The sequence below is a fragment of the Hippopotamus amphibius genome, chromosome 3 (assembly GCF_030028045.1).
Source record: "Hippopotamus amphibius kiboko isolate mHipAmp2 chromosome 3, mHipAmp2.hap2, whole genome shotgun sequence".
Lineage (NCBI taxonomy): Eukaryota > Metazoa > Chordata > Mammalia > Artiodactyla > Hippopotamidae > Hippopotamus > Hippopotamus amphibius.
In genome coordinates, this window is record NC_080188.1 from 144,284,938 (window position 1) to 144,297,420 (window position 12,483).

The 12,483-nt window shown below is 35.1% G+C and overlaps 1 protein-coding gene across 10 annotated transcripts in view; it reads right to left on the reverse strand.

The window, feature by feature from the left end:
* The window catches only part of ENAH (ENAH actin regulator), a 146,871-nt gene that overhangs the window by 56,938 nt on the left and 77,450 nt on the right, over positions 1–12,483 (reverse strand). For all 10 annotated transcript variants that reach the window (XM_057726211.1, XM_057726212.1, XM_057726209.1 and 7 more), the window contains exon 3: positions 9,539–9,716. In XM_057726211.1, the coding sequence (XP_057582194.1) occupies positions 9,539–9,716 (178 nt within the window). The remainder of the gene's footprint in view (positions 1–9,538; positions 9,717–12,483) is intronic.

Genomic DNA, 12,483 nt, shown 5'->3' on the forward strand with positions numbered 1-12,483 from the left:
GTAATATCTGCGGAAGACACTAGAGGCCTGTTTCCCAGGAATTAACATCACTCATCCAGTCAATATCTTCAAATTGGGGATGTGTGATCCTAAGACTTAAGGAAAATGTTAAATCCATGGAAACCAGTGACTTTAATTAAATCTGAATAAGAAAAGGTAATTCTTTGTTTTTCGTATATTAAATAGTATTATCACAGTAAAGATCAGGACAATATTTGCACAGGAAACTCCTTAATAAAAATACATTTCTTCCTACATGAATGGCTTTCAGAGCCAAATATCACTGAATATTTCCAGAAAACAGAAGTCATTTGTTTCCTCACATGAATCATCTCAGAAATTGCAAAAGCCTACAGAAATAGAAGGTCTACCTTAAAGAAGTTATATCTGGTATCTTACATGAGTAGCATGCTATATTTGCCTATTCCACTTCCTAATTACCATTCTGTACCATTTATGGTACTTACATTGCCTTGCATATATTTCTGACCACGGCTTATCTTCTGTACACAACGGCCCCTTAAGGTCAACAATTTTGAATCATTCATTTTTGTTTCCCTAGGATCATGTAATATAGTACCTTTTTTAGTTTACTGTGGTTTTTCCTCTTTTAGATTATGAGACCATCTACCTCACGAATTTTTAATGGGTTAATAAAGCAATGTCACAATATTCTTTACAAATAAAAAGCTGATGTCAAAGACACCACTATTTAATACTATCTTTAAAAAATTAATTAGAATTTTCTATCTTGCCTAGATCATAAAAACAAGAATGCCCAATGTTAATTCAGAGGCACTACACCAATGTGCATATGCTTTTTGCTGAATACAAATATGGACAACCCAACAGTACCACACTATCACTTACAGACTCATGAAAGCGTGTCCAAAATTAAGCTGTGATCCCGAAACTAATATAATATTGTAATATACTATACTTCAATTGGAAAAAAATTAAGCTGTAAAAACTATGCAACAGACTTGGCTGCCACAGTGTGTTGTGATTGTCTCACGAGAGTAGAAGTGGTTACTGCAATCTGTGTTTTCTCATCAATGGACAAGAAGTCAGATTCTATTCTATCAAAGCTTCTCCCTGCATCCCTGTTTAAAGAGGAAAAAGTCCGACAAAAAAGTATCAGAATTTTTGACTGTTTAACATTCAGCAAATGCGTCTCCAATTTATAGGCAACATATATGATTAAAGTTCAGGAATACAAGTAAAGTAATTGTATACAAATCACTATTCTCATGCAGGAAAACATAATCACGGATGGTGTCCTCAGTTCATTGCAGCACCATTAATTAAATTTCAAGCTTACTGTAAAATAAGCCAAAGAACTGAAGTTACCAGCTAGATCTGTATCAGACGATACTTACATGCCCAACTGCCAGAGAAGCAGAGAAACAAAAATGAGAGACAGAATAGTGTCTGACAACAAACTTCAGGCTAAAATAATTTTCTGTATGATTATGAAGTACAGATTTATCAGAAAAGTCTTGTCTCTTTTAGTTATTTAATCAATTCCACTTTGGAGCAGGATAATATCCTAAGTCCCACAACATACGACTAAAGCTATGCTCAGGAAAAATGTAATTATTATATATGTGGAATCTAGAAAAACGGTACAGATGAACTTATTTGCAAAGCAGAAATAGAGTCACAGATGCGGAAAACAAACTTATGATTACCAAGCAGGGGAGGGCAGGGTAATGAACCGGGAGACTTGGATCGACATATATACACTACTATATATAAAACAGATAGCTAAAGAGAACCTACTGTATAGCACAGAGAACTCGACTCAATGATCTGTGGAGACCTAAAGAGGAAGGAAATCTAAAAAAGAATGGATATATGTATACATACAACTGCTTCACTTTGCTGTAGCAGAAACGAAGACAACACTGTAAAGCAACTATACTCCAATAAAAATTAATTAAAAAAAAAAAGAAAAATGCAATATTAGACTTGAGTTACGGTCAAGTCAAAGTAGCTTTCCAAAATATCCAGTGATCAGGAATTCACAAAATCACAGAAGTAAATATTTTTAAATTCTTTTATTATAAATAAAAATTCACATATTATGTGAATATATATAATAATTCATATGTTATAACAGTCACCCAAATCATTTTGTATAAGTGCTTAAGTCTCTTATGTAACCCTGACTGAGAAAGGCTGGGAGAGAGACTATAAGATATGATGAGTAGGACATAGGAACCAGAAACCTAACTCTAGTTTCCAGTCTTTTCAAAAGCTAGAAACCCTTTCATTATTTTAACTAACCCTCTTGGGCTCAATATTTAGAGTGAACTTGTCTAAAGAACTGTATATGCCATTAATCTTTGTTCTTCCATAAGTAAACAAAGATATACAAACGGTCTTATTCAATTCAGGTACCCGGACTGTTTAAACTTTTCTTATCAGTATCTTGGTACAATCACAAGATCCAGAAATTCTCCAAAGTGCCAACAATAGTTAATTAGAACTTATGACTGGTTTTAGATAAGCATCACTACAAAGAGCTGGCAAATTTTACTCCCAAACAAAGAAGCTTAATATCTGAGTTAGGAGGTATAACCCTATCACTGGAATGTATGATGTACACTGTTCACTTAGCTTTCCAAAACACTGAAAATTATCTCAGAACTATATCAGTTGTTCTGTAGTAGCTTTGCGGGTAATAAGCTGAAAATCATTCTTCTAACACAAACAGAATTATCTCCCAAGGAAAAGGACATTCATATAAAGCGTGTATGCTAACTGTGTTAATAACTTACTAAACTGTGGGTTTAACATATTTGTTCTCTAAAAGCTATTTAAAGACAAAACTGTGCCTATCTACCATTCTTTCGAAAACCTGGACTCAGGTTCACGGTAAAAATTCAAACTTACACTGAACTACATTTTCATTTTTCACCTCTTTCTCCCAAACTACTGATTTTCTTCACATACCAGAAATAATTTTAGGTACCACATTACCTGCAAACAGATATGATACTCTCCCAGAGATCTCTATTGTTGTCATGTGAAAATGGGCAACCAGAATTCTTTTTTAAAGAAAAACTTACCTAAAAGGAAGTACTGGTACAATACTGATTTCTTATTTAAACTCGCCAGCTTCTATCACTGTAATCCCTCTCCTATTTGAATTTTCTTCTCTATTCGTACAATTTCTGCCTCCATTCAGCAATTTAAGGCTTGTCTCACGGCCTCTAGCTGCTCTCTTTTCAAACTACTGCTGGCCTTCTGAAGTACAGCTTTGTTCACATCATTTCACTTGCTCAAAAACACACACGAAATCTCTATCACCCATAGCTCTCAAAGGCCTTTCTTGATCAGACCTACCTTTCTAACTTTATTCCCCAATAATCAAACAACTCCTGCTGTACAAACAAGCCCATTCTTTCCACTTTTGTGGAAAGATATGCCTTTCCTGGGCCAGATATGCCTTTCCCCATCATGTCCCTATGCCTATATTTTATCCGCCTTTCAAAATCAGCTCACAAAGCCATCTCAACATTAACACTTTCCCCAATTGTTCCAGTGAAAAGAAATCTCATTCCCCTTTCTCATACTCACACAGAATTTTATCTGTACCTCAGATTCGACTTTCTCTGTTGGATTATGATTGTGTCTTATCTCCCCTATAAGAGTAGAAGAATCCTTGAGGGCAAGATTTGAGTCTAATTTCCCTTTGCATGTATCAAATGATGGATAAATTCATTAGTTTTTAAGGGGGAGGGGGAACATAACATAGTATATCTTTACTAGGCAGTAAAGACAAAGAAGAGGTTGGAGAAAACGTCAACGTCTCTAGTAGCACTTTTATTCCCCGAAGTAAACTAATCCACACTGTAGAATTTTCTGTGTTTTAAATGTTAGCATTAAAAAACAACATTCTACTGTACAGTTTAAAAATACTAATGTCTTTATCTCATTTAATTCCCATGATATGCCAACACAGGTATTCTCATGATCCTTTTATATAGTATAAGAAAATAGCTTTAGAGAAGGCAACCTCCCACTGGAGGGAGAGTCAAAACTGGAGTCTTTTACCTCCAATTTCTAAGTTGTTTCCACTAAATCAAAATGAAAGATCATAAAATTTTACTAAAAAACATAAAACAAAAAGTAAATGAAAGTTCTTCTCTTTCCTATTTTCTCACCTTAAACTGACGTCCCTCAAAAGCCTTTTAAAATATGCTCTGAAGATCCTGAATTGAAAAGCAGAGAAATGTAATAAAAAGGAATGGCCTCAAGGCCAGAAAACCCAATCCCCTTGTGCCTCCCTTTCTAGGTATATATGACCTCAGGAAAGTCCCACCTCTCCATATCAATCTTCCTAATTGGAAATTGGGGGTGACAGATGAACCTCACATTACTGTGGAGACTGTGAATTTATAAATGGGGAAGGCTGTGAAGAGGTAAGTTAGAGAAGGAAGCAGTCAGTACATGACAGTATCCACAAACAGACTGTCCCACCCACCCAACCCCCAAATCTGTTACTCATTTAATCCTGATGAGCAGCTAACAAGTTATTTGTTTCACAGTGTTATTTCTCCAATAAGGCTGTTGATTAAGGAAAGCTAGAAATGAAAAATACTATCCAAGATCACCTTTAGAATACATCTTCACCAGTTGCCCAAACTGACACATGTGGTAATTGTCTTAGAACACCATCCTCTCCTTCCCAACCTGTCCGCTACATTTCACGGACACAGTGGAAAGACGCTGAATGCTAAAATTAAGTCTGGGTACAAATGTCACTTATGCCATTGTCTAGCTGTGGACCCTTGGGCCAGTCCAGGGACCTTCTGTAAGCCTCAACCCCATCTCTAAAGCAAGGATAATGCCACCAACTTTGGAGTGTTGTCATAAAGTTTATCAGTAAAAAAAGCGTGCCCAATTAGGACCTGCCACACAGCCAGTGCCTAAATCATTATACCTGCCTCAGAACTGCTTTAACAACTAAATGAGGACATAAGCAGAAGGCCTAGAACAATGCCTTCACAGGTATGGTAGGCACTAACTAAAGTTTGTCACCTCCCGTTCACTCTTCTCCTTTTCCTCTTTATACTGTGTCATTGCAGGCCTCATCTTTCTCACTGATATTATCACAACGGTGTGCAAAACTGATCCCTATGCCTGCAACCACATGCTCACCAATCCATCACTTCTGTCCTAAAGCACAAGCCTGATCATATCAAACATTTATTCAGCACCCTTCAAAGACCATACCGCAGACCGGCACTATGAATTGCACACCCTTCAGCCAGAACATAAGGCCTTTCCCCGTCTTATCTTTTGCGACTTCCCTCTTCACATAGAAACTCTCGTACCCAAGCCACAATATCACTTGTTTCCCCACTGCTCCAGGCTCTCCTGCCTCCAAGCCTATCCAGAAGATTCTTCTATCACTTACTAATTTTTCAAAACACAGCTCAAGCATCATCTTCTCCTCAAAACTTTCCTTCACCCTAGAATTTTCTTCGGCATACTTCATTCACATTTCACAAACTGTATTCTAATTTTGCTGTGAAACCATGGAAGGCAAGGGATAGGCCTTTATGTTAGCTTTACTCCCAGTGCCTAGCACAGGACCTATGCTCAAAACCTGTTTGGTGGTTTTTGTGATATATCTTTAATATTGCTCCCATGAATACAGGCATTCTGGAAAACTGGAAAAAGTGCCACTATAAACACAAAGTATTTCTAGAAACTTTTTGAGGTATTTTAAATCCAATTAATTCCAAAGCATATCTCAAAAAGATTAAAAATGCTGAGATAAAACTCATACACATGCACATACTGAAAGGTTTATGAGGCCAAATTACCAGTTAAAAAAATGAATGGAATTTCAGTCTTTATAAATATTTAATTAAAAGGCTAAATAAACTTTCCAACAGGACTATATCTTCCTTTCAACAGATATAAAATAAAATCCAGCAAAAGCAGTGCTAGTAAAATATTTTAAGATTTTCTCTTATAAAGGTATGCTTAATCTTGGTTCAGTAGCACAAAAGGAGTAGAATAATCATACTGAACACGAATATGATTTTCCTTTTTAAAAAACAGATTTTAAAAATTATTTCCTCTTTTCAAATGACTTAAATCTTTTTCAAAATGAAACAGATTGTGCAAGTTTACATCTACCAATCATGGAAAAGGACTGACTTTATATTTTATATAATCCACAACTATTATCTGCAAAACTGCTATAAATGTACTTGATAAATAATACATAAATCAAAAATATCAGGCTGGATAACACATTTTAAATGTACTTATTTAAAATTGAGTCCATTTCCATTAGACAAAGGAAACTGATAAACTGCAGCTTTTGGTACAAAAGAAAGCACTAATTCAACTCTTTTTCAATAATGTTAGAACATGTGACTTGTGTTTTTTAAATTTAAAATATAACTCACTGTATTTAGCACCTCCTGTACTTTCCAGTATATTAGATAATTGCACACCAAGTTAAAAACAAAATAAAGGAAAGCATTCCTGCTACCCACTCTTCTCATAAAAGAAATGGACACAGAGCACCTTGTAAAGGTCAGTATGACTAGCTCCAGAAAAAGCTGTTTTTCCTTAATTTAAAAATTTTGTTTAAGGATTTAGAGATGTGGAGGGGGCAAGGGAAAGAGGAAGCAAGAATTGTGTGATTTCTGATTTCAGCAGAAAAGATGCCTAGTAAAAAATTTCCAAATCTTGCTCTAGGGAACCACATGGGTGCCCCAATGGTTATGAGCTCCCAACTGCCACATTAATCAGAGAAGCTCTGGGGGTTGTTTTTTGTTTGTTTTTATTTTGTTTGGTTTTTTTGGGGGGAGGGCTGGTTTTTGTTTGTTTGTTTTGGGGGGTGGTCTGTTTGTGCACTGAGTATGTGAAAAAGTTTCTGTTTGAACAAAGGTGTCTATAACTTTAAAAAGCCTGAACATGACTAAGAAGGACTAATCAATATTCAATGAATAATACATTAACACCTAGTAAAACAAAAAACCCAGAAACATTCAATATGGAATACTGCTTTTAAAAAGTGGTAAAATACTAAGTAAAAAAGGCTAATAGCTATAGTTACTTTATCATTATGAATAAGTTTCTTTTGCTTCTAATCAGAGATTTATGGGGTATATTTTTTGCTTACGAAGGGGACATGCCAGTTAAACTTTCCCAATTTGGTTTTGGCAGTTAGAGAATAGATGGTCTTAGCAAGGAACTGGCTATGAACCCAAAGCAGACAGCTGTGGAAGGGGAAGAGATGTTCAAGATGAGAGGTGACATTATTGGATATGTTTGTTTTGGTGGATAGGAGGGGCCCCCTAAATAACACTGGGGTGGGGTATATACCTATCCTACTTCGGAGAGCTATAGAAAAGATTATATCCTTTCCTGAGGACACTTCTGATTCATAACATCTAAATCCTCCTATGCCTCCACTGCCAAGCCAATCAACGCTATCAAAAATCAAGAGATAGTGTTTAACTACAGTAATTTACAAAAATAGTCATTTTCTAAACAAATCAGACTATAAAGAATGCCAGCCATTTTATATGCTTTGTCTCCTCTGATGAAAAAGCTACAGAACCAAAAGCTTCTTTGCCAGTGACTGGGGGCCATGATGCAAGGAGATGGCTAGGACGGACCAATTTCTTCCACCATTCCCTCTTTCCTCAGCCCGTGATATTATAAGTTGAGACTGACAGAGAAGAGAACAAAGCTTCAAAACTATCTAAGAAGAATCTATTCAATGTTTCTGCCTTAACCAAAATGCTTGTGTAGCTAATGAGATGATGGGCAATCTTCCCATTTACTAAACTTTCTATAACATGGAAATTACTTTACAATAGAGAACGTAATTGTCTCTCCACATTAAGACTCTTTAATTTCAAAAGATCAAGATCAGAAGAAAAAAACTTTAATTAGCATCAGCATTTTGAAAACAAACTACATGATTATACATTGATAAAAACAATATTTTCCAATTGGTTAAAAAAATTGATGACAAGATGAACAATAATAATTTTAACCACTTTAAATCAGTAACATTTAATTCCCAATATCAATGGATATGCTTTTGAAGGTTCAGAAATAAAAACGATGCTAGATTGTTCCAAACACAAAGAAGCCAAACGTTACTGTCATACATAAACATTATTGTCATAATATGCTCTGTAAAGTTTGGTCCTTTAATTATTATGTAGTTGATCTATTTAATAAGATATTAAGAACCACAATTAGAGTTGCTTCGTTATGGTAAAACCATGGCAACAGAAAAGCAATTCTATATCTACAGGAGAATGTTGATAAAATACTGATGCCTGAAAGAAAAGCGTGGTGACTCAGACAATCTACATATAAGACTGTACATACAGGCAAACTTTTCTATGCTATTTTCTGGACTTATTTACAAGTCAGGAGAAATTCCAGTGACTTATTTTCTCAAAAACAGATAAGATACGAGAGTTATGTACAAATTATTTATAGAGATATTAATCTCCTCAAAAGAAAATCTAATATAAACCACCTATAGTATAATAAGGTAGTTTTAGCAAGATTCCAAAGTGTCCTCTTACCCTGAAATTCATATCTGAAATAGACTAACACATGGGCTAGATGTTTCAATCCTTTTTAGAATAGAGCTAGGTATAAATAAAATTTAGAGTATCTATAACAGGTTTTGAAATTCTATACCTCCAACAAAATGTCAAATTTTAATGTAACTACATAAATTCTTCCTCTTAAAATATATAAGTAAATTTTATTTATGGCATGCTTATATCAATAAAATTGCTACTAAATACACAAAGGCAAGAGTAAGCATGTGTTGTTTTATTATAACCTTAATTTTCTGATTATAAAATCCACCTCCCCAAAGAGATACCCACAAATTGGTGTATTTTTTCCTATTTTTTAAGGCAAAATAAAAACAGAACTCATCTCTGACACATATATGGTTTTAAATCCTGTGCGTTTTTTTTAAAGTGAGTTATTTCTACACATCTTTCTGACCACCATGCAGTGTCAAAGGACATGCAATTCATGGCTTGTACCACCTGAGGGCACTCTGAAAATCTTTAAACAACTTTTAGAATGGAATTTTTATCCACTGGGAAAGAGACCTAGTCCTACTTGAAGTTCACAGCCTTAGTAGTAGTTTAAAAGACATATTGTGAAAACATGTGTTTCTTCATAAAAAATAAGATGTTGACAAATATGCACATTCAATCCACTACATATTCTCTGGGTCTCATGTCCTTTGCAACAAAAGTTGAGGTTCTAGATCAGGATAAACAAACTAAATAACTTTAAATGAGAAGGTTAAAAAAATTACTAACTACTAACAGTCTCATGAGATTACCCTTCTGGAGTACATGTTTATTATCAACAATCAAAAGTTCACATTTTTGTAGAAAACAACAGAAATTCAAGAATCACTTCAAATACATACATGATTTAAAAGTTGGTCAGAAAAGATTTGGTTTAACATATACATGACATTTCTGTTCAAAAAAACAAGACACCCTACCTGTTTCCTGTGAATTCAACACTTCTAAGGCATGCATCATGGCACTTGCGAAGACATTGGCATCTTCTTTGCTGCCAAAGTTGAGACCATACACCTGTCTAGCATCCCGCCATTGGTGGAAGGTCTGTGTAGCTTGATTGTACTTCAACCCTTTAGGAATGGCACAATTTATCACGACCTAAAAGACAGTAATTCTTTTTATAGTCAAGCTAATAACTGGCAAAATCAACAAAGTCAACAAATCCTGATTGGACATATTTATTCAAACCTGCTCCTGACAGACCTTGGTGAAAAATGGTTAAAACAATTATCTAGGACTTCCTAGATGGCACAGTGGTTAAGAATCTGCCTTCCAATGCAGGGGACATGGGTTCGATCCCTGCTGCAGGAAGATCCCACATGCCGCAGAGCAACTAAGCCCGTGCACCACAACTATTGAGCCCATGTGCCACAACTACTGAAGCCCATGCACCTAGAGTCAGTGCTCCACAACAAGAGAAGCCACGGAAATGAGGAGCCCGTGCACCACAATGAAGAGTAGCCCCACCTCGCTGCAACTAGAGAAAGCCCGTGTGCAGCAACAAAGAGCCAACACAGCCAATAAATAAATAAATAAATTTGTTTTAAAAAATTATCTAGGGTAAAATTAGTCTGCAGAAATAACAGTCTGATAGATGTTAGGCCATCTGATAGTTAACAAAGGTCAGGCAAAACAAAAGAAAACCTTTCTCCCTCATTAAATATATTTGAACATGTTTACTGAAGTATTATATATTTAAAAAGTGTATAAACATAAGCATGTATCTTAGTGACTGCTCCCATTTAGCCAAAACCCTGATCAAGAAATAGGACGTTAACATCAGAAACCTCCTCAACTCCTTTCACCTCCCAAAAGGTATTAGTCATACTTCTAACATCAATGATCAGTTTTGTAGGTTTTTAGATTTTATATAAATGGAGTTACACAATACATATTGTCATTTATCTGTCCTCTTTCCCTCAAAATTGTTTATGAGAGGCATCTATTTGTTGCATGTACTGCGGTTTAGTTTTTTCATTGCTCTGTGGTATTCCATTGTATAAATCATGTTTATTTACCCATTTTCCCATTAATGAACACCTGGATTATTTTCAGCTTGGGGTTATTAAAAATAACAATGTTATGAATGTCCTATCAAATGTCTTTTGATACACATGAGCACACATTTCTGTTGGACACATACCCAGGAGTGGAACTGTCACAAGCCATATGTATGTCCAACTTCAGCAGAAAACTTCAGGCAGCTTTCCAAATTGGTCCTATCAATTTTCACTCCCACAGCAGTACACAACAGCTTGCACAGCTGCACATACAGTGCAACATTATAATTGGTATAGTCAGTCTTTACTTCAACACTTCTGTGGGGTATGAATACTACATCATTGTGGTTTTGGTTAGCATTTCCTTGATTAATACTGAGATTTAGCACCTTTTCATGTTTTAATGGCTATCTACAGATTCTTTTATGAATACCTGCTTAAATTAAATCTCTTGCCCATTTTTCTACTGAGTTGTCCATCTTTTTCTTTATTGATTTGTAAGAGTCCTTTACATATTCTGGATGGTCCCATTGTTGGTGATGTTTTACAAATATCTCCTCCCAATTCTGTGACTTGCTTCTTCACTCTGCTAACGGAGTCTATTGATGAACAGAAGTCCTTAACTTTTATTCAGTCCAAATTCACAATCTTTTCCTTTATAGTTAATGCTTTTTGTAAGAAATGTTTCTCAAGCCCAAGTTATGAAAACATTATCCCGTATCATTTTATAAAAGCTTTACTGTAAGCGTTCATATTTATACCTCCAATCCAACTGCTACTGATTTATGCCTATGGTATGAAATAAGGTTCAAGTTTCCTGTTTCAATATGGCTGTCCAACTGATCCAGCACTATCTATTAACTTGCTGCAGGTTTACCTTTTCCATAAATCAAGTGTCTAAATGGCTCTACTTTGTTCTACTGGTCAATATGCCTATCTTTGAGCCAACATCACCGTGTCTTAATTATTGTAGCTTTATAGTGAGTCTTGATAGCCACTAGAGTATGTCCTCCTACTGTGTTGTTCCTCAATACTGCTATGGCTGTTTTCAGTCCTTTGTGTGCAGGTATAATTTTATACTATCAATTTTGTGTTATTTAACCAATCTGCCAGTCTCTGCTTTTAATTGTAGTATTCAGTTCATTTACATTCAATGTAAATTACATATAAATTTGGGTCTAAATCTATCATACCTTCTTTTAGAGTCATTTATTATTGCCCCCTCTATTAGCTTGCTAGTGACACGTTTTTGCTGTTGTTTTAGTGGTTGCGCTAGAGATTATAACAGGTATCTTAAATTCATCAAAGACAAATAAAAAACTAGTACTTTTATCTTTACCTCAACAATACAAGGACTTACAATACTTTATTCCAATAATACCGCCTTTCTTCCAATGCCCATCCTAGGAGTCCTACACTATTGTTACTGGGTGTTTTAATTTCATGTATATTTTAAACCCCATAAAACATTATTAATAGTCTTATACAGTTGATGATCATTTAAGATTTACCCAATATTTACATCTTCTGTTGCTTTTTATTCCTTCTTCCCTCTCCAAGCTTCTGTTGGGACCATTTCTGATCTTGAAGAACACCCTTTAGAATTTCATTCAAAGCAGATCTCCTGGTGATGAATTATCTCCATTTTGGTTTGTAAGAAAATATCTTTATTTCACCTTCATTTTTGAAGACTATTCGTATTAGGTATGAAACTTTAAGTGGCTATTTAGTTTCTTTTAGTTCTTTGCAATCTACTGCCTCTTAGTTTTTGTTGTTTCTACTGAGCAGTCAGCTGACAGTTTATTGTTAGTTTTATTTTTTATTTTTTAAATTACATTTATTTATTCATTTGGTTGCGCTAGGTG